The 22,854-nt window shown below is 36.7% G+C and overlaps 1 protein-coding gene and 1 long non-coding RNA gene across 3 annotated transcripts; one reads left to right on the top strand and one right to left on the bottom strand.

Moving 5' to 3' along the window:
- Positions 1-90: 90 nt before the first annotated feature.
- LOC113668537 (protein timeless homolog) lies at positions 91-22,853 on the bottom strand. Of its 2 annotated transcripts, XM_027184454.2 has the most exons (42): positions 22,692-22,853; positions 22,199-22,312; positions 21,490-21,581; positions 21,246-21,310; positions 20,809-20,926; positions 20,625-20,687; positions 20,180-20,281; positions 15,842-15,882; positions 15,496-15,556; positions 15,015-15,068; positions 14,666-14,730; positions 13,988-14,056; positions 13,687-13,775; positions 12,858-12,966; positions 12,687-12,756; positions 12,439-12,500; positions 12,106-12,156; positions 11,636-11,740; positions 10,737-10,840; positions 10,203-10,281; positions 9,992-10,082; positions 9,815-9,860; positions 9,547-9,697; positions 8,906-8,986; positions 8,650-8,750; positions 7,979-8,035; positions 7,821-7,887; positions 7,496-7,697; positions 6,916-7,061; positions 6,488-6,573; positions 5,918-5,973; positions 5,441-5,496; positions 5,203-5,294; positions 4,776-4,831; positions 4,089-4,199; positions 3,506-3,536; positions 3,063-3,203; positions 2,872-2,940; positions 2,341-2,465; positions 2,081-2,177; positions 1,058-1,289; positions 91-653 (listed from the first exon to the last, which is right to left on the bottom strand). In XM_027184454.2, the coding sequence occupies exons 2-42, from the start codon at positions 22,308-22,310 to the stop codon at positions 185-187; spliced, it is 4,074 nt and encodes a 1,357-aa protein (XP_027040255.2). In that variant the 5' UTR covers positions 22,311-22,312; positions 22,692-22,853; the 3' UTR covers positions 91-184. The 2 variants fall into 2 exon arrangements, with proteins under 2 accessions (XP_027040255.2, XP_089038051.1); XM_089181925.1 differs by lacking the exons at positions 21,246-21,310; positions 21,490-21,581; positions 22,199-22,312; positions 22,692-22,853 and adding an exon at positions 20,990-21,076.
- On the top strand, positions 18,731-20,933 carry LOC149040077 (uncharacterized). The gene is made up of 3 exons (XR_016179642.1): positions 18,731-18,864; positions 20,252-20,358; positions 20,819-20,933. It is a non-coding gene; the product is annotated as an uncharacterized LOC149040077 (long non-coding RNA).
- Position 22,854: the final 1 nt, after the last annotated feature.

Raw genomic sequence — 22,854 nt, 5'->3', positions numbered from 1 at the left:
AGATTCTAACTATCAAGCTAACCAAGAAGGGGGAAGGAAAGGGCGATATGAGAGAGAAAGATCTGAACAAAAGAAAACGCAAGTGGTAGGAGTATGACAAATTATTTAATGCCAGCAATTTTAATAGCTGCATCCCTTAAAAAATCTTAATAATAAGTAATTATTTCAGTTGTTCAATGTGTCTTCACTCTTCATCGTCATCATCGTCAACAACAATACGCCTGGCTTTTTTGTGAGAATTCAATGGCAAGTTAAATTTCTCGTCGTCATCATCATCATCACTAGGTCCATCACTGTCATCATCTCTTGCTCTTTTCTTGCCAGCCTCAGTGTGTCTGACCCCACTGGGGTTGTAATTAACATCCTCTGAATCAGAAATATTTCTGCTGTATTCTAAATCACTATTCGACGCAGCAGCATTCCCGCTAGTAGCCTTATTTTCCTTATCATCTAGACTCGCGTTAAACTCGCCATGTCCATCGTGAAGGCCTCTTTCTGATTCAGTATCATCTTCATCACTATCATCCAGCGCTCTAACTCGGCGTTTACCTCGTTTTGAAGATTCTTTCTTGTCGGCGCTATTTTGTGCCCCTGGGGATGAGGGAGATCGAGGTTCTTTTTCAGCCGTGCTCTTTAATTCACCTGCACCTTCACTATTGTAAAGAACAAAAACAGAACACTTATTTACCAGGTGAAATAAGCTTTCATACTTTTGTGTTACTTCTCTCTGTGAATGATAAAACACCGAAATCTGGCTAACTACTACACACAACAAAGTTTTAGGCCACGCTCTTCCCTAGGCTGGTGCAATCTTGTCTCCTGTGTCCTTTCTCCATGAGAGACAGTCCAGGACGAAAACGTCAACTGGAAACGAAACTGCTTCTTATGCCACTTATGACATGTCTGGTTGATTGCATCAAATTGGTCAAATGTAAGTCACTCAGTGAAGAACCTTTTTTTTCACGGCTTGCATTCACACACCAAAACATGGGATACCCCAAAGGTGATTACGGTGCCGACTTAAATTTAGCTGATATTACTCAAGACTAACACATACCTGTCACTGTCATGGCCGGGGTTATCGTCTGGTGCCACACCACTCACTGTTTTTCTCCAATCTTTTCCGCCTCGTCTCCTGTTTTCCAGTCCAGTCCGTTTGCGTTCTTTTCGCTTCCGCCTTGACGCTGATCCGTTGTTTTCCCGTGCCGCGGCGGCAAGGGCAGCTAAAGCATTTTTACGTGACTTACTCTTACTACCGGCTGACGGTGTCACAGGATCTGTATTGTCGGCTTAATGTTGTTTAAAATACAAAAAAAGAACTCATTCAGCAAATAAAAATGATAAATAATAAAGTGATTTGAATTAAAGGACGAAAAAATAAACCTGGTTATGGGCCTTCAGTTATGGGCCTGGTAGAGCATCGGACTACAGTATCTCTCTCTAGAGAAGGTCTGAGGTTCAATTTCTTGTGGAAAACTTACAAAACGAAAAACAGCTTTCTCTATGGATTGATTGAACTAATTTGTTTTGAATGTAGAGCAACATCTGACCAAAAAGAGTTTGATCAAGTAAACGATTTACTGTCGGCAGACCCCAACACAATGATAAATATTGGACGAAGAACATTTGTCTATTTTCTCTACAGGATTGCATATCAGAGCAGTTTTCAATAGAGTATTGAGGTTATAGCAGCAACCACTTAGAACAAGGTTTACATTATCATCATCCAAAGACTAATGATTAAGTCGCGAATGTTTTTAGTTTTTCCTTCCTCTAATTGGTTGAGAGGATGGCGCAAGTTTTCTGGACCAATCACAGAGCAAAGTTTAGTAAACCAAGAACAATCCCGGATTACTTTCGAAATTCAGTTGAAAACTGCTCTATTGGAGGAACGATCATAAGGAAAGATAGCTGAACCAAACTTTTACTGAACCACCATCCACTAAGAGTATTATTCAATGCATGACCTGATGACTTCCGATCTAGTCAAAGGCTCGCTCTGATTTGATTACAACCAGACAAGAATCTCACGGGCGAAAATTTTCCAAGAAAGGGAGAATCAAGAGATGAACATTTCTACCTTCTTCGTTATCACCAGTACCAGTCCCTTCAAGGTCCTTAGCAGCCATTCGTAGCCTTTCTGGGTTGAGCCTTGTTGGAATTCTCCAGAATGTTTCCTGACGAATGAAACAAGAAAACAAATGATTGAGAAATGTGCGCTGGTGTACTAAACTGTTGGTTTTGTGGTGCGAGAAAATGTTTGTGCCACGAAGCCAAGGTACCCTCTGACAAATCAGTCATCCGTTATATGATGTCACAACTCTGAGACATTTAGCTGACCTGTTCATTAGCTGGGGGTTTCAGTCCAATTTTCTTAAGTGCTTGCCTGAAGAGCTTGTTACCCAGGGCCTCCTCGTTTTCCTCTGTGATCGTCACCAAGGGAAGTGGCTGCCATTTCTCCTTATCTTTGAAAAACAGCGAAATGTACAAATGGATAAAAAGTTATGAATTGTGTTACCAAAACAAAACAACGCAAGCTATTTGGGCGTTGTTGAGAGGCGGCTGTTAGTGGAGGTTTGACTGTGTTCTTTTCAAATTTAGTTGGGCTCTTCAGAGAAAACAACGGTTTGGAGATGAGGATATGAAAGAAGCCGTTCATAGCTTTCCCAGTTGGTGAATTCTAAGGGGCTGGACAAATAGAATGGCTGTTTTCTTATAAAATGCAAACAATTTTTTCAAGCAAACACACAACTGAGCGAATGAAATGAACTGCTTTATGTAAGCAAACAGAGGAGTGTATTTAATCTTCCACATAACTGATCGGTAAATCTTTACATAGTAAAATGCTCAGAGAAGGTCAGAAATATTTACCTGTGCTTTCTCTATCATCAGCTGTCCTGAGAAGTTTGGATTGAATCCACAGTAACTGCTCCTTCAACCCTTAAAAATATCAATTTTGGAATCTTTCATAAAGAGGAGAACACAAAAGAAAATTGGAATTCGTTCCAGCAATGGTTTCTTCTAAATCTGTGGAATTCTGTGCATCTTAAGAGCTTCCATACCTGTGCTTGTCAGTTTGGTAATGATGTTATTCAGGGATCCTTCACTGATATCAGCCTCTTCTTCATCATCATCATCATCAGATGTTGACTCTTCTTCATCAGAAAACGGATGATCGAAGCCTTCCTCGACGGCATCGCCACCTAAACAACAAAAAAAGGAAGCATCATTTATGGTTAACAATGCAAATAGACACATCACATTCACACTAACGAGCTCAGAACCATACTAAAAATTTTTCTGAGAATGCACCGAAATAGCACATATCTTATCCCCAGTGAAAACATCACGTCAAGAAAGAAGAGAAAACTTTTTTGAAAACGGAAAAATTGAGGCCTAAATACTCTTCAAATTTTTTTCTTTGAGCTCAGGGCGATTATACATATGTAACTGTTAGACGCAACAACCAGTAGTTTACAAAACTTCATCCACTATTTTAAGTTACCTTCACTATCACTGCCTTCATCCTCGTCATCCTAAAAAAATAACTGATGAACTGTTATGTTCCTCAAAAAAGTGTAAAAGGAGGTGGTAAAAGTGATGCTTTTGAGCACAATTTTCATCTTCTCGCTAGGTAAGTAGGTGTGAAAAGTTTTCCATGATTTAAAGAGCAACGCCATGACAAAAAATACTTCTCAGAAGTAATTCAACATGCTATACCGAAATTGTAGTAACAAAAATTTGGAAATGCGTTGTTTTGTAATTTATTTTTAAGATCAGTTCTAGTCCCAAATGAAAGCTGAAAAGGTTTGAAGAAATTAAGTAGTAACAGATTTAAAATCGGGACTGATCTAGGTTTTGTAGCTAGGACAACACAACATTGCGTTAGGTCAGTAATAAGCATGAGAAGATCGATGCTGTCTCCTGAAAAATTAACAACGGTGCGAATTTCTAACAATAAGTAACGATAGCAGTCCATCCCTTTCAAAGATCAAAAGATGTAATTTATCGACGATTCTAACCCCATAAAGCCAAGTGCATGGAACAATATCTCAGACACAGAGTACTTCCAAACATGACTAAATTACCACGATAAATCCATTATTCTTTTGTTTCTTCCTTTTATCTCCTTTCGTCCTTTTCTTATGAAGCATCTTTCGGTCTTCGACGAGTCCCAAGTTCACCAGTTGGTTTACAACCTACAGATAATGAATTTGCAGTCACTGATGATCCGTCTGTTTCTTTAAGGGAACATTTGTATTACTAAAGATTATCATAATACAATTTAAGACCTTACAGATAAATGGAGACCAAGCCTTGGTTTCATTTATCAAGGAACTTGTTAGGTAATTTAATCAAATAGTTCTTGGATCATGTGGAACTTAAACTGCCATCATTATAAACAGCATTTAAATAAGTTCAAGTCAAATTTGTAAGCCTCACGCAAAAAATATGACTTGAATCAGATGTTTTTCTCCCATCTGGAGAAAAATATTTGATCTAAGGGTCAGCAAATATCGCTAAATTAGAGAGAGTTTGTTTAAAAAGAGACTTGAACATGTGGTGTGCACATCAGTGACACACTCGCCTACAGGATTGTAAGCCAACTTTCTTGTTCTCATCACATTTACACGAGACATGCTACAAGTGACCTATTTTCTATCACAAACACTGCACACAGAATGAGTTTGGGTGAATTTGCGATACATCAATTCCAACGCTACTCGCTCTTTCAAACAACACTTGACAAAGTAGACGCAGGTGTGTTTATATACCTGACGTCTCGTCCGTGAGCCATTCAGCATATGCTCCATTATCTTCTCCGCAATATCTGACAAAAAAAATTAAAGCCACTAGATCGATATTCTGTTAGTTTCTTTTATAGCCGACCAATAATTTAGTTTAAGTTCCAGATCACAAAAACTTTCAGAGGGTTCTCAGGGAAGCCCTCTCACTGCCTAACCCAACTCTATATTTGAAAAAGCGCCGTGAAGATAAACAAAACCGATCCTTCCTGGTAATAAAACATAAAAATTGGATGCAGTCCATCCAAGTGGGCATCCATGAAAGATAAAAGAGCCACATTTGGAAGAAGGAAAAAGAGAACGTGTTGTTATCCAAAAACCCCTAAAATATTTTTGTAGTCACGATTCTGTGTTCCAATAGACATTACTGCTTCCTTGGACAAAACTGACGGATTACCTTGTTGTTCTAATGAATTCTTATATTCCTCATACAAAGCTCGTAGCCGTTCAACTTCTTCCTCAGGCCACACTCCTTTCTTAACTGGCCTTCTGAGGAAATAACATATGACATACATGTCCTCAGACCAGTTGAAATTTAAACGTAAAAATGAAACTTCTACTACCATGAACATACACAAGCAATCATTGACATCCCCAGCTAGAACTGTAAACTAACAGATCGAGCTCCAACATACTTGGTCAATTCCTTTCTGCTTAAAACCAGCTTCATTGCAACAAGCTTGTTCATGATCTGCAATTTGAAACAAGTAATAGTCAGCAGTGTTATGAACCCATGAAAATATATATCTTTAAGGGTTCTTGACATTAACTGTTAAGTAATTTGTTTTGGAAATCAACCTATTCATCTGTTACAAGGATGTAGCGCGTTATTGAAAACTACTGTTACTAAGTTGATCAAAAAGACGTTCATGTTACTGTAAATCAAATAAACCTCAGAAATACCCAAGGAACTGCTTGAACAAGTTGTAAATTAAACTTGAGGAATGTCGATAGGTTGATGCAAACATGTAATTTTCAGAGATGAATTCTGCAACATAAAGTTTCCTCGGGTTTCTGTCGCTTTTTGTGATTATCACTTTTAAGATAGACCTCCTAATATCAGATGCTGGTATCAAGTTAAAATGTTGAACAAGCAGAGATTAGTAGATCACCTGTCGTCTGCTCTTGGTATCACTCGACATCTTTTCCATGATGGTATCTACAAGATCTGTTTAAATCACACAATAATTACCCAACACCAATAATAAAGTTCTAGGTGACCTACACCCTTTAACCCCTACGAGTGACGAGCGTCTAATTTCTCCTTGAAATATCACTCATGATCATGATCATCATAAAGGAAATGATCACCAACTAAAGAAGCTCCTGATTGTTAAACAAATCCTCCTTGTTAGCACCTTAGGAAATGTATGGAGAACAGTATAGAGAAAATTAATGCATAATGATGATAAGGAGTAAAGGGTTAACTCATAGGTTCCTGGTTGTCATGCGTCTGTTCAGTCCACGTCATAATGAGGTAGGAACACAAAAGTTGTTGGCGCAGTTTAGTGTGTCAATAATGCTCTTTCCATATTTTTACGTCCTCAGAATCTTTTACAGAACAAGTCCACCTTTAAAGCAAAACATTGTTTAGGGTGACGTCATCTATGCGTCTATCCTCCAATCAAAATGCCTACATATTTCAGCTCATTACACTTTAAGAGGCGGATTAAATTACATACCATCCGAGCCTTTATGTTCCTTATAAAGTTCATGTAACTCTTCCTCCTCCTCAAATGTCCACACTGAGGAACTTTGACTGGCATTTCTAGCAAATGATTGAATTTTTTAGTTGAAATGGCTTTATACAGATAGGGTTGGTCATACCTTTCAAGAATGTAGCATTATTTTGCTTTAACATTACCAAAGGAAAGCCCTTAAAATGACGGCATACATTTCAATTCAAATTCTGAGCGTACTATAAAAAAAAGAAAAACAGAAGTTCCATCTCATTTGACTGAACCTGATTTAAAACATCAATGCGTCCCAAATGGGGAAAGCGCTTTAGTATTCCAGGGAAAAGTTCTTGTGTTGTATTATATTTTGTAATACTTAAAAACATGATTTTCCACGTACCAATCTTATAAAAATACTTTATAAATTTTTTTACCTCAGAGCTAAACTACCGTAACCCTCCACTATCTCGTAACAGTCTCCGGAACTCTTCCACAACACAAGCTCAGCTACTAGTGCAGGATTCTTGGGTAACAACTCAAAAAACTTGGAAACAATGTACCGAGAAAACTTAACCATTTCCTGCGAGTAGGAATAGAATAGGAATAAGTATTTTTATTTTCTTATTGATTTGTCCTCAGAACTGAAAGACATTTCAAATAAAAGCTTCTACCACGCAGTCACAATATAGTTTCCACCTGCTTCTACCGTGTAGTCACAATATAGTTTCTACCTGCTTCTACTGTGTCATCACAATATAGTTTCCACCTGCTTCTACTGTGTAGTCACAACATAGTTTCCACCTATGCTATCACCATTTGTTTTCGTTGATGAGCTACCAAAGATTTGCAACTCTGTTGAGCTACTAAGTACGATAAAGTTGTTCACTTTCCTTCTGTGCATGTGTTTTATGATGGCTTCTGAGTAATTCATGACTCATTCCTCGCTTTGTTAAACACTGACAACAAACTGATAAAAATTTTAAATTATCAAATGGGAGGGAAAATGGAACTCACTTTGTATTGATTTGCTGCTGGATCAAAGAGAATCTTTTGGAAGGTGCAAAACAGAGACAACTGAAACAGCATGGCAGGTGTCTTGAGGTCAACAGCAACTCGGTGAAGCATCTTGATAATGGCATGATTTGTTGTGTCCTTGTTCTCTTTGTAATATTTCAAAAGCCAGCAGTATGGTTGGAGAAGAGCTGGAGTGGCAAGTCTAAAAAACAACCACCCCAGTCTTTTTGTATACTCAATTAAAAGGGAAAAATCACAAAACAACAACAAATGGTGTTTGTAAACCACATTCTCTTTTAAATGTGTCATTTAATATAAAACATACTTGTTCAAAAAGTCCTGGATGCTGAACTCCACTTCATGTGTCTGCACTGCTGCCATCTCTTCATCTTCTGTCATGTGAAGCACAAGCCTTCTTCAAAACTGATTTATTTCCATTTGAAACAAAATTGAGTTGTATTGCTTTAATTAAGTCCAACTAACCTGGCTTGGTTTCCTCTTCATCTTCTTCTTCCACTTCATTCTCAGTTCTAACAAGCACTGGAAAAGCAAAATGGTAAACCACATGGATTTTAAATTATTCCTCATTACAGGATGAAAACTAAATTTGACTATATGACTGAATAACAGACTGACTGCTAGCTGGCTTAAACAATAACTGACTGACTGATCAACTGCCTAGCCTGACCAACTGACTGATTATCTGACAGACTAACTGACCAACTGGCGGCACGCTGACTGACAGGCTGACTGGCTAAGAGGCTTGATTATGCACTGATCAATTTGCAGCTAGTGAATGGCTCAGAAGGAAAGGTCTACAAGGTCAAAGCCTTTGACAAAAAAGTGGGTGAGGCATTTGAAGAGGGGGAATTTGTAAAAAATAATCTTCAAAAGTCCAAAGGCCCAGGGAGTTGCACAGGGGGGAGGGGGGGGGAGGGCAGAGGGAATGTCAAAGCCTCAAATTGGTTGACACATTACCGACAGGGATGATTGAAGACCAGAACTGTGGAAATCACACCTAAGTAACTGAAGACGGACTCCCTCACTCAGTGAAAGAGTGAAAAATTGGCTGATTAACTGACCATTTCATTTATCAAGAGCCTTAGGCATGCTGTCTGATTGTGAGTCAAAATTACGCCTGTTTTCTCCCTTACCGGAGGGAAGATCCATTTTGAAGATATCAGACAAACACATGAACTCATCCTCTGCACTGATTCCAACTGAACCAAAATGATCATCCTTTGGCCAAACATCTCTGAATTGGAATAATGAAAGAACCAGATTCAATAGGAAACAATGATGGATGAAAAGATTTTATTATATACTACCTTAATTGTTCTGTGTCAATGTAAGTGGTACACTTCTGATTATCCACTCCCAATGTATAATTGCTGTAAGTGTTGATCATACCTGGCCGCCCTGAGCATTGCCACAGCCTCTCTGCAAAGATGACCTCTAAGAAACTGTTGAATTTGGGATAAAGCATTTGTCCTAGAAACAAATATGTGGTTATTGAATAACCTGTGTAACCAAGATGCCTTGATGTCAGAGTGTGAGAGTGTCAGAGTCAAAGTCAAAGCAAGGGACACAAATCATAAGCCAAAAGGAGGAATACTGTCACACTTTTCTAATCTTTTGTTACCTCAGGAGCCATCCTCTTAAAACTGCATACTGTCCTGGGAATATGTCTTTGTGTAGTTTCCATCACACTCCTAGATTAAAGTTTCTTGAGGAGGATAGCAAAGGAGTGTTCTAATCCCATTTCCCACAAAAGTTTTCATGTGTGTTGCTTTTATTCTAAACAGTACTTTGGGTGTCACAAATTTAAATGGAAACATTCAAATTTATCTTCATTAGTTTTTCAGGGATATCTTGTGGTTTTTTTTGAAAAATCAATGGTTCATGAATACTTAAGGAGGCAAATTATGCTTCACGTTCATTTTGGCCTTATTCCCACATCACGTGTTACCTCTTAGCCACCCTCCCTAAGGGACATTAAGAACAAGGGGTCAGCAGTATATGCAGCCTATCCTGTTTGTATGTTAACTCACTTTTGTTCATCAACAGGGATTTCTGAGGCAGCATCAAAGGGAACAACTGAATCAGGAATGTCCCCTGCATGTCCTTGAAGTGTGGCTGAGAGATCAGAAGCCAGTTCCTGCCACTTCTCTTCACTTTCCTCTGGTGTCAAGTTTACTGGAACTGCAATAAGGGAATGGGGGATTCATTTGTTGACTCAAAAACAAAAAAAATTAAACCTTTTTCTTATTGAGTAACGGATATAGGGAATTGAGGAACAAAACAACAAAATGTACTCACCTGATGGCGGATTTCTTTTCTTCTTTTTCGAAATTTTCTTCTTTTTCTAAAGGGAAAACAAAAATAGATCAACATCACAATTCCATTATTCATCTTTTAAGATGAATTTAATTAATTTAGTTAATTATAATTAACTGAATTACAGGGTTTTCATGATGTCTGTTGTTAAGAAGTTACCTTGACTACAATGTGAGTTTTTCCAGAGCAGTACTTTTCTAACATCTTCAAGAAAATATGGAAAGCTTCAATCAAGTCTTGCAGGTAGCTCCTAAAGAAAAGCATTGACCATATAATCACAATCCATTATCATAACAAGTATTATCCTATGTAAAAATAGATCATATAATAACAATAAAAACAACAACAACAACAAAAGTATTCCCCTCACTTTGTCTGTATTGTCATGTTAAACTTCCTTATAAGACTCAGAAAGGTATCTCTGTATTCTGGTGTGTAGAAAATATTTCCTAAAATAGAATCAGTAAAAAATTCAGAAGTAAAAACTTGAATAGCAGAAAGACACTGTATACCTTTTCTTTCCCTTAACAGTATGTTTTTTCAACTGTTTATTCATATGTGCACTACATAATAACATACATGATGTACTCAAAGCTGACAAATAAGATGAACCACATTAGTATGATACACAATGATAAACCCAATTTATAGGGCATGGGCAGTGGAAGGATTACGCAGCCTTCCCAAATGTAAGGTTATCATGGACTGGCAAGCTATACAGACACCTGTTTTCTTTGACAACACAAGTTTCTGTTTTAGAAACATCAACCACATCTCAAAAATAACTACCCAGTTGAGAAAGTTTATGAACTTTAATCACAAAGTTACAGTTGTTAGTTAAAGCAAATAAGATTCCTTTTGCACTTTTGAGGTGGCAACCACTGAGACAAAAGTGACTTTCAACCTTTAATAATCTTGGTATTTTCTTGCAGACTTCCATCCTCAGACTTATCCATGAATGTTAGGTTGATCAACAATTCTTTATAAGCTTGAATTGCAAGGTGAAGCCTGAGGAAACATATAATTAAAAAAAAAGATTGTTGATTCTTAACTTTGGATACTCCTCCACTTTCCATGAACCAATAAGTTCATTGTAGGTCAGTGGTAAAGGATAAGACTGCAGTGACCCCTGATCTGAGGTTCAAAGAAGCTTTCCTTTTTCACGCTATTGACTCATTCAACTACTATAAGCTCAAAAATTTTCTGTCTCTATACACATTAAGTATGGTAACCAAAGTAGCTAATCTGTGTTTAGAGCAATTTTCAATTGAATGTTGAAAGTAATTTGGGATTGCATTGGTTTTGCCTTACGTCACTCTGTGATTTGTCCACAAAACTTTCCTTGCTCTCTCAACAAATCACATGCAAAACTTAAAACAATCACAACTTAGTCACTCCTGGGCCTTTTCACACTTTTAGAAGTTCGCCTGTTTTTAAACTGGGATTTCATTGGCTCTTAAAGGGATTTTTCATTCCTTCTAATTGGCTGTTATGATTTCTTTCAAATTGGTTTTAGTTCTACAATATTAAATCACAAATTGCTTTTACTATTTATAGTTTTACACTGCTTACATCTAATTTTAGCATATAAGTTAACAATTATCAAATGGAAGTTATTATTGTTTAGCAATCCTATAGTAGCATGCAGATAAATGAGTTTAAAATAAATTATGCCAAAATCTAACTAATCACAGAAAATCTTGGAAAAAATGTAATAGATGGACTTGGATCCAGGAACTTCCTCCTTGGTACAGATCAGGATTTCAGTGACAAAAAGCTCCAAGTTTCATTCCTTATTCTTACCTACGCCCCCATATGGAGGCTTCACTCTTGTTTGATTCCAAGCCATCATAAAACTTGACTATGACATTTAAAAGGTCAGTAAAGGTAACCACACTGAGCGTTTCACTGAAAAAAGTGACAAAATCGAAAGGTTGCAACTGGTGCTAATAAATAAAAATATACAGGTCTAAGTTTGAGATGAAGAGCAAGGGGTAGTTCCCCCCCCCCCCCCTTCAATCCCAAAAGTGACCACAGAGGGCTTTTCTCTACAACATTGATACATTTTCAAACAGAAGAGTGATAAAAAAACAGAAAAACATCAACAAAGGGTTAGGGTTGTGTGGCACTTAACCCCACCCACTTCATTCACTAATTCTTACCCCTCCCACCACTGTATAATGAGCTACATGTATCACAAGAAATAAAACAGAATTATACAAAAAGGAAAATGTTTCAATTGATAACAATAGTGGAAAGTTTTTCATCTGTACCTGATATAATCCACTCGAAAGTCATAATGTCTGCTGAATTCCATGAAAAACCTGCAAGAAATATAGCTATTAACTGTAATGCTTTTTACATCAACATAGGACCAGAGCAAGCATCTTAAATACTGGAACAGCGATTTGCAGCATAAAGAATAGACATGGCATAATTTATTAATAGCACTAACAAAATGTCAGTGAGTTATCAAAAAATTGTGTCTATGTTGTACAGTACAGATTGAAAACAACAGACTTAGTTGGAAGTGAGATTTAAGTTTTCAATTGCATCTTTTACTACTTAATTGATGGAAATGAAAAATTTTAGAGAGAGATTCATACCTCATTGCCCATAAGAAGTAAGATTCATCATTTTCTTGAGATCTCCCATGTTTGATATTATCCTAGGAGTATTGAAGATGAATTCACTTTTGTCAAAGAGCTCATTCATTAAAAACAGTGCTTTTAAGGTTGGTTACAGTCATGAAAATACAGCAAATTGTGATCAATGTGAAAGTGCTTGGATTTATACATTTAATTGATATCCTTTACAGTGCTAATTGTGGACTGAAGAAGTTTAAGCAGCTTACCTTTACAATGTTCATGAGTGGATTGTAGCAATTTTGCAGAAACTCCTTACAAAAATTCTTTAAAAACAGCCTAAAAAAAACCAAAGTAATACATTCTGATGGTTGGGAGACTATCACATGTTTGGAAATTGCAATGTTCATCAATCTAATTAAGAAACCTACTGCAAGTACCTTATGCTCAAAGTAGATCTCCTTTCTTCTCCCATTTCTTTAGCAAGCAGTTGCTTTTTCCTCTTCTTAGGTGCTGTTTTGTTATGGTCAAAACTCATGTTTTTCACCTCTAGTTTTGCAAGAAAGCATTGTTTCATTAGATCTTTCATCAATAGAATACAACAAAACTGACCCATACATTTTAATTATACTAGGCTTCAAGGTCAATCATATTTGCTGTGGAAATTATGACAGTGAAATGAACTCTAACTAGGACCTGCAGACCCTAGCAACATGTCTTAAGATGGCCTGATACAGTTTTGAGGCTTTCAATCACCACTTTTTTGTATTAATTGTACTACAAGTTTAAATATGCTTTCTTGACAATATGTATCAATCAAATTCCTAATTATTAATGAAAAAATTGTGATCATTGTTTCAGCACATGCTGCCACCAAGTTACCCTTACCCTTACCCCTCCATGAATCCAGTGACCTCAATTTTTGTTATTGATAACATCAGTCATAATTCTTTAAATTTTTCATAAAAGAAATCTTTTAGATTTTGTTCAGTCATCTAAAATTATTAAAAGATTGCAGTGGCTCTGGACATACTTTAAAGGTTATCAAATGTATCTGATCCATGAAATAACATTGTAACAGAAAGAGGTGGAATCAGTTTGAGCCTCCCACAATAGTGCAGCTCAAGAATAAAAACTGGTTGGATTTTTAATGTGCCAGGAACCTTTCAGCACCCACTCTGCACAGGCCAAATGCCATTTCTATGGTGACTGATACAAACCATTGTTTCTTAACTTCATTCTGTCTGAAAGTAAAGCATTAACACTCACCAGCAAGTGGTCTGTGATATACAAGCTGATTTTTATCATTTATGGATTTCATATTCTGGACATAGAATGTTCCACCAAATCTGGAATGTCTAAAGTGGAAAGTAAAGTGTATCACAAACAGCTGCAGCTAAATCATCTGAATTCAGGTCAGTCATGTTTCTAAGTTTCTATTCATTTGCAATATTAAAAACAAACTGCACTGAAGGTTAGGCCTATCATGACCACTTGAATTAAACAAACTTTGAAAGGCAGATTCTTTACATATAGCTGTAAAAACAAATATTTTTTTACAGTAACTAACCTTCCTGAAAATTTCCTCACATTATTTAACTTTTCTGCAAGTTCTTGCTGCCGAATGATCTGAAGCTGCCTGTGATAATAATGAGAGTAGTCAAATTCAATGTAAAATCACTCTCTTTGAGTACTTCACTGAGAAGTATTAGGAATCACACTGTATGATTATTCTACTGTAAAATGAGTTTGCAGTAGTTGATTTGAAGCCATAGGTAATGGAAAGAACTGTAGTATGATCACACAGGTGAAATGTCAGTAACAGTAAGTATCACCATCAATAATTTTTTTTATCTAACCCTATGCCACCACAGCTCTCACCTGAACAATCACAATCACTGTGTCATCATACAGGTGACATGTCAGTAACAGTAAGTATCACCATCAATAATTTTTTTTATCTAACCCTATGCCACCACAGCTCTCACCTGAACAATCACAATCACTGTGTCATCATACAGGTGACATGTCAGTGACAGTATCACCAATAACGACCCTTTTCACAACTACTCCCCTCTGAACAATCACAAAAACAGGATTGATTATTGTTGTAAATACAATGGAACAATGAAATGGAGAAACATAAATTCTATAATTTACTCCACTCAAAATGAAAAAATTAATTCTATTCTTATTTCACACAAATTTAGACAACCTAGATCAAGAACTATTTTTGTATCTTCCTTACCTTTCATCATCCTTCTTTTCACTTCTTGATCTTCCCTCACCAGCTTTTGCCAAACTCTCTGGGTTCTACCACAAACACAAAAAGCAGAGCAAAATCTGCGCTGACAACAGGCTGAACAAATTGGGAATTACAGTGTAATTTTTGCACTTTTAAACACTTTTCCTATTGTGTTTTGTTGTCATTTCAGATTAAAGATATGTTTATACAGGTTGTAGGCATGTAAAAGCCCAATCTCCAATAATATTCAAGGAATTCACACTCTATCTGAAGCACATGCCATTTTGTAGTCTCATCTCAGATAGCTCAGGCTCCCTCACACTCAATCGTTCTGCAGGATTTGAAAACTAACCTGTTCTCTGAGCATCAGTGAAACAATTTCTAATATATGCATACTCCATCGCCTCTACAAGAAAGATGATGAACACTTATTTGGTAAAGAATATCAATATTACAATTATTACCTCACTATGGCATGCATCATCACAAAGATTTTTTTATAAGATAACAAAAATGAAAGACAAAATTAATATATTTGCTAAGATGCGACCAGTTAAGAGTGGCCCTTAAGTAATAAAAAAGGCACTCCAGATAGAAATTATCATCATCCCATTGTAAACAACCATTTATCCACAGAGCATATGGGCTATATAAATTATCTTTTGTGGGTTTAAAGGAAGTGGAGAACATGCTATAACACTCTACACAAGACAAGGCCACTGGTTCTATTCTTATTCAAACCAACACCCCTTAAATCATTTAAGCTCAAGATGGTCAATCTCATATATTTAGATGTTCTGCACATTACAAAAATAAACATGGTTATTATCTACCTCGTCTGGAGAACATGCCACAAAGAGTAGAAGATCATCAATTCCATTAGTGTGGAGATTCCTGTGTAAGTAAGGCAAAAAGCAAATCATGATTTCAGCTTTGTAGCTGGCTTTTAAAAAAGCACTTCCTTGCATGAGACATACAGAAAGAAACCTGATGTTTGTCCTAAACATGAAAGCAAGTACATCAGGAAGAGTACAATTAGAACAGAAGAAAGTATCATATGTAGGGATGTATTCAAAAACACAGTCTGACAAATATCAAGAATTGTGCTCTTTATGTTGTGTAATTAATTTCATATCAAACAATGAGTACACTCCTGTTTTCACATGGTTCCTAACTAACCATATAACTTGATCATGGATGCTGGCATCATCATCTGTTCTCTAAAATGAAGACAACCAACAGTTCTCACCAACATATGATACACAGTATAATTATATCTGATAGTAGTTATCAAATTGAAACAAATATTTTCTCAATTCCAAATCAGTTCCTAAACATCAGCTCTTTGGTCTTCAGTCTATGTTTCGGAAACTAAAGTGGCCACAGGAAATCCAATTCTACTATTTTCTCTATTAAACATGCCTATCAAAGTAGATATAAAATGACAGTTCTGGCTCAATAAAAAACCTAGGATAAACAATGTTTTGAGCTTCACCCAAAACAATGTTTATCCCTGGTTTTGCACCATCCTAGAAAGTGTCTTATATATCTACTATCACTTAGACAAACATGGAAATCTCAAATCATAATTTTTTCAAAAAATTATGACACATTAACTTGCAAATGTTAAGTATCAGAAAAAATTTAATCATGCAGGATCAGCAGCAATGTTGTATCTTCTTATGAAGAGATCATGGTGTGCTGCTACTTCTCCACAGTGAGATCACGCCTTTTCTTCTCTTCTACAGCACTATGATGTTCCCCACTCAAATACTTTGTGAGATAGCTTCCACCAACTAAGGCAGTCACATTGATGAGCGCTCCTCTAATCATCATTGTTATGCTTGCCATTTTATTTATCTGCACACTCATTGTTGAAAATTGACAACATATATTCATCATGAAACTTTTGACAAAGTTCTTCCTCTTCAAGGCTTGGATCTGCCTCTATATCACTGATATAGAATATTAGGACAGTTTCGATGATTGTGCAGACTTCTGCTAACTTAACTGTAAATCTTTTGATCTCCAAGACACTGTTTTGCCACTATAGATGCAGTGAACTTCACATAGTTCATGAGATTTGAACTTGGATCAGAAGTCATTGGTTTCTTAATGACTTTCTTTGCAACCCATCCAATTGTGGCAGCCAATCCAGTCAATGTAGCTGAGGCAGTCAATGTTTTCACAGGCTTATTATCAGACATTTTATTTTGACAAACAAAAAAAAAGTCCATTAGCTTTACTCTTACAGGAAGCCTCACAGGGGTAAGCCCTGAAGGGCTTGAGCTCACTCTGCTGTGCTTAAGCCTGTGGTTTTGGTTTATTAATGAGAGCCATCAACTCTTTTCTTTTATAGTAAAGTAGAGCCAGTGAGAACTACACTTGCTACTGAAAGAATTTGAGTGAGTGAGAATGACGATGATGTTTCCTAGTTCTGGTTCTAATCCTTCCGATTGCTTTGAACCACCTTTCTTCTTCTTTTCCTCCCTCACCCTTCTGTTGTATTCAGCAAGCTTTTTGCCAGCTTACTTGGGGCTTTTAGTGGACTTCTACGAGGTCCATTCAAAGGCTTGGCCCTTCAAGTTTAGCGCTACACAGCCCAGCTCAAAGAGCTTGAGCTGGTGCTTCTTCAGTCTTAGGTTCTTTATCCCTAATTTTATTTGTTAATAAATAATTTTAAGTCCTTATTCAAGTTCTTATCCAAGTACTTGAAAAGAATATATTCAGTTTCTTCACAAATGCTATATCCTATGCTGATAGGATCTGATAAGACACAACTTGCCTATGAATTGACTACCATCAGGCTTGAGTATGAAATCATTCACAGTCAAGAACTTGCTGATAAGGCCTTGTCTAACCACACAAATGGAAGAGATTTATGTACAAGCACATCACTCAGCTCAAGACAATCTCAGTAGATAAGGGATCAGACACAATGATCAATGAGAGCATCAATGTCCCAAGGAGGTCAATGACAGGACTTCTTTTTTACAAGCCATATGTTGCTGGTGCTGAAGACAGTGAGAAGACATTCAATCCTGACATCACTAAAGTGAAGGTAGTAGTGGATAGAATTCTGAACAGGGTTTACAGTCAAGGAATGGGAACAAGAAATATTTGGGAAGAGGTCCTCAGGAGATTTGGAAAGGAAAACAGCACAATGAATGCGACAGACTTTTATGCTGGGTACAGATTCAGTCTTTCATCAATCTCAGGAGTATGAGAAACAATGACCTTCATGCAAGTGGATTGAGACTTGGGAATATGAAAGAAGGAGTTCAGCTTGCAATTAACAGGAAAGTGTCAGGCTCAGAGAATGTGAAATATAACATCTTCATCCTCTCAGATGCTCAGCTCAACATCATCAACAGAGAGCTTGAAAGTGTGACTTATAACTGAGATAATTTCTCATTTAAAAAGACACTCTTTTGACAGGAGAACAAATCAAGGCAAGCCCCAAAGGAGCTGGGCACAAAGTGGCACACCATGACTTCTTCATAAGAGGAAAAAACATTACTGCTGATCCTGTTGTATGATAATTTGTTCTGATACTAAAGATTGATAAGTTAATATGTCATAATTTTTTTGAAAAAATTATGAAATAAGATTTCTGTGTTTGTCTCAGTGATAGTAGATATATAATGATATGTTCTGGGACGGTGCAAAACCAAGCATAAACACTGTTTTGGCCAAAGCTCAAAACAATATCTATCCTCAGTTTTGAATTGAGCCAGAACTATCATTCTATATCTGTCACCATACTTTTTGCTTGCAAATTAAATTTCTCTGAGATTTATAGGATTGTTTTGGCCAAAGCTCAAAACAATGTCTATCTTCGGTTTTGTATTAAGCCAGAACTATTGTTTTATATCTGTTAACATACTTTTTGCTTGCAAATTAAATTTCTCTGAGATTTATAGGATTGTTTTGTTTGCAGAGTACTGAAAAAGATGCAACAAAATGCCAGGAAATTTTCTGCTGGTCAGGAATGAAGAAATTTAAATTAAAAAAAGAAAATTGCAGTCAGAAGGGGAAAATATGGTCAACTTGCAGTGAAACCCTACTCTGCAGCAACTTTTGTGACTGACCACCTGACCTGCAAGTGACCATTTTGTACAAATACAAAATGTATTCCTTTGAAATCACACACTACAGTTTGAACCTCTCATAAGAGAACATTTCTTCAAACCCATTTGGAGGTTAGAGTTAGGAAACTTCAACCCCATTTAGAGCTTTTTGACGGGGATTGTTTCTATCTATTGAAGTTTCCATCCTTGAAGGAATCAAAAGGAATACAAGTCTGATCATTATAACTTCCATGTCACAATAAAGTCAGCATGTTCTAAGTAATTACTGGTACTTGCTGCATGATTGTGACATTCTGTGCGTTTGTAAAGTGATGCAATTGAGTTTGAAGGAAAATGCCACAACAGGTTAGAACCCAAAGTTTGGAAGTCCTATGGTCAACAGGCTATGACCCTAAGTGTGAAAGGTCTGGGTTTAACAAGCTAGGACCCAAAGTTTGGAAGTCCTGTAGTCAACGCTATGACCCTAAGTGTGAAAGGTCTGGGTTAAACAAGCTAGGACCCAAAGTTTGGAAGTCCTGTGGTCAACAGGCTATGACCCTAAGTCTGAAAGGTCTGGGTTTAACAAGCTAGGACCCAAAGTTTGGAAGTCCTGTGGTCAACAGGCTATGACCCTAAGTCTGAAAAGTCTGGTTTTAACAAGCTAGGACCCAAAGTTTGGAAGTCCTGTGGTCAACAGGCTATGACCCTAAGTCTGAAAGGTCTGGGTTTAACAAGCTAGGACCCAAAGTTTGGAAGTCCTGTGGTCAACACTATGACCATGAAAGGTCTGAAAGGTCTGGGTTTAACAAGCTAGGACCCAAAGTTTGGAAGTCCTGTGGTCAACACTATGACCCTAAGTCTGAAAGGTCTGGGTTTAACAAGCTAAGACCCAAAGTTTGGAAGTCCTGTGGTCAACAGGCTATGACCCTAAGTCTGAAAGATCTGGGTTTAACAGGCTAGGACCCAAAGTTGGAAGTCCTCTGGTCAACAGGCTATGACCCTAAGTCTGAAAGGTCTGGGTTTAACAAGCTAGGACCCAAAGTTTGGAAGTCCTGTGGTCAACAGGCTATGACCCTAAGTCTGAAAGATCTGGGTTTAACAGGCTAGGACCCAAAGTTGGAAGTCCTGTGGTCAACAGGCTATGACCTTAAGTCTGAAAGGTCTAGGTTTAACAGGCTAGGACCCAAAGTTTGGAAGTTCTGTGGTCAACAGGCTATGACCCAAAGTCCAAAAGTTCTGGATTCAACAAGCTAGGACACACAGCCTAATTGTTCTTTGGTCTCACTGGCACAGGTGACTTGTGAGAGGTTCAACTAGCTATGATTTTTTTTATCCCAGTCATTGCATGGCAACTTCTATTTCATAATAAAATAAAAATAAAATAAAAATTGTACGACAAAAGTTACAAAGAGTAGAGTGCATTAGAAATATCAATATTAACATGTACCTTTTCTGCTTGCTTATTTGCTGGTATGTGGAGAATGTTTCTTATCAACAACAGAATTCTCTCAATCAATAGGGAGTCTTCTTCTAGCCTGTCATCCCATTCCTGGAAAAAATAACAATTCATAATGTCACAAACAACAAAAGAAGGCAAAGCATTTATATGCATCTCGAAGTGGAGAGGTAAGTGAGTAATATGCAGTTGACATCACATCAAGACAAGAATATCAAAATCAAGCTTCTTAGGGGAAATTGCCCAACTATTTCTTATGGAAAAGACAAGACTATACGTATAATATTTCAATTAGCTTTTTATGTTTCTCTTTGTCTTGTATTCATTTCAGTCATGATCTGAAATGGGTGAAAATAAAAATGCATTAAGAAATTTAACATGGAAAAATTTGACCTTTACATGTTTTTGTCTAATGTTTCTCAAAAGAAATATATACCATCTGAAGCAGCCTTCCCAGCTCTCGTCCAATAACTGACATCACCTCTTTTGCTGTAAATGCCTGAAAGGGCAACAAACATTAACTACCTTCTTCCAGAAAAAATAACTTCTTTATTTCATGTATGAGAAAAATTCGGCTCACCAATTCAACAATTTCTTAAACTTGAAGATATAAATTATACCTCTTTATAGGCCTGCAGCTGAGTAACAAGATCCAAGTAGTAATGTTGACCTGTTTTGTCATCAGGAATCTTATTTTCAAAGCAAAGCACAGCCGGCTGAGTTAAGTTTACCATTAACCTAAAAATGGAAAATCTATTTTCAAAGCAGAGCACAGCTGGCTGAGTTAAGTTTACCATTAACCTAAAAACAGAGTATGTAATTAGTGAAAGATATTCAATTTAATGATATATATTGAATGATGCATCATATATCCCATACTACCCCATGTATGCTTTTGTTGAAAAGTATTATAAATATATCCTGAAACAGGGCATTGCTGGATTACAAAGGAGAGGACTATAAAGGCACACCACCTTGCACTTTTGCTGGTGCAGGTGGAAGGTAAATATATATTACCTGATCAGAGTTCCCATTGATCTCATGTTCAATAAATTACCTTATAACCATATCAAATATTTCTCCTTCCTTAGATGAACAACTCTTAAGAATGGCAACAAGATCCTGAAAAAATATGATGTAAAATTAATACAATTCTAGATATCCAGGAGTTTCTAATCATCATTCAAGTAGCAGCCTATTTTAGTGTGTTAAGTAATTTTCTTTCAATGTTGACAAGGACTTAATTATTTGCCCTATCAATGGCATCATTGTTCTTTTACTAGCATCTTATATTCACATACATTTTGCAATACTTCTGAATATCCCAGTTGACGTCTTATCTCACAGGTGGTGTCATCACGGCGTAAAAACCTAACAAGGTCCTTAAGACTCTCTGAAAAGTGTCAAATAATTTTTTTATTAATGAGTGTTAAATTCTAAATTCAAATGGACTTCCAAAGTAGTTGTAACTGCTCTGCCATTTCATTTATATTCTTGTGTTACTGACTTTTAAAGAGAGAACATGAAAACTAAAAAGAGTTCAAGTTCTCAAGTTATTGAGATTGATTTTATTTTTTTAAGGAAAACATCAAATAGACTATCATCTGCAAGGGTCATACCAAAGGTTGATTGATTTCAACATTTTCAAACCAGGGATTCTTGGAAAGATTGACATCTTGATCTCAAATTGATCATGCAATACTCAATACTTAAAAATTATTCACCACAGTGGAGGTGAACAGTGGTGGAAATTCACCAAGAATCAAAGAAGTAAATGTCCATCACTCTCATTGACAAAGATTACATAGATATCAAAAAATATTTATTAATATCAGTATACCGCAAAATGATCTGAAATTAAACTCTTGATTTTGTCTCTTTGACTGCTCAGAGGTGAATAGTACTTCCTTATCACCTTCAAACTAGCCAATCTGCACAGGTGAAAAATTTCATCCACCTCTGTGGTATATATTAAAACTGGCAATTGCTGGAAAAAAGTGACCAACCTACCAAGACAATCTGGACTTTTGTAATAGTCATTGCCTTCTGAATACCCAAGACCTGCAAGGGTACATACGATTTCCGTGTTGAGGTAATCTCCCAGATCGTTTAGACTTTCCATCTCTGTAAATAAAAAAAGAACCTGACGGTTTTAGTTTTAAGAAATAAAAATGTAATTAATTAAAAAAAAACAAACAAACATATGGAACAGGTCATCAAATTCATTGCGTGAGAACCCGAAGGGGAGATGAAAATTCGTGCAATACATTTAGCTCTGGCTAACAGCGGCTTTTACATAGAAATCACAAGGAAAGAACCCATTACGATGACTACATAACTAAATATGACAAAATTCGTTGTTACTTGTTCTTAATTCTTTGAGCAAAAAGTATAAGCTCAACTGTAGAGTGTTTAAGAAGCGATGTTGAAGTAAAGAGTCACCCACATGTACAGCTTAGTAAAACGATCATTAGCTGTTATTCACGTCACAAGGCAAACTCACCTGAACTACTTGAGGGGAATTCCTTTTAGACACTCAAAGCCCATAAAAATAATCAAAACGCCAGTAAAGGAACAATTCTAATTGAACGATCATATAAAAACATTGTAGATTCACATATTCAGCGCTGAAAAACGCGCCAAAATTACTGCCTCGTTCTAGCGCG

Source organism: Pocillopora damicornis, chromosome 9 (genome assembly GCF_964200805.1).
Source record: "Pocillopora damicornis chromosome 9, jaPocDami1.2, whole genome shotgun sequence".
Taxonomy (NCBI): Eukaryota; Metazoa; Cnidaria; class Anthozoa; order Scleractinia; family Pocilloporidae; genus Pocillopora; species Pocillopora damicornis.
Note: the sequence above shows the minus strand (reverse complement) of the source record. Positions and strands in the feature narration are given on the sequence as shown.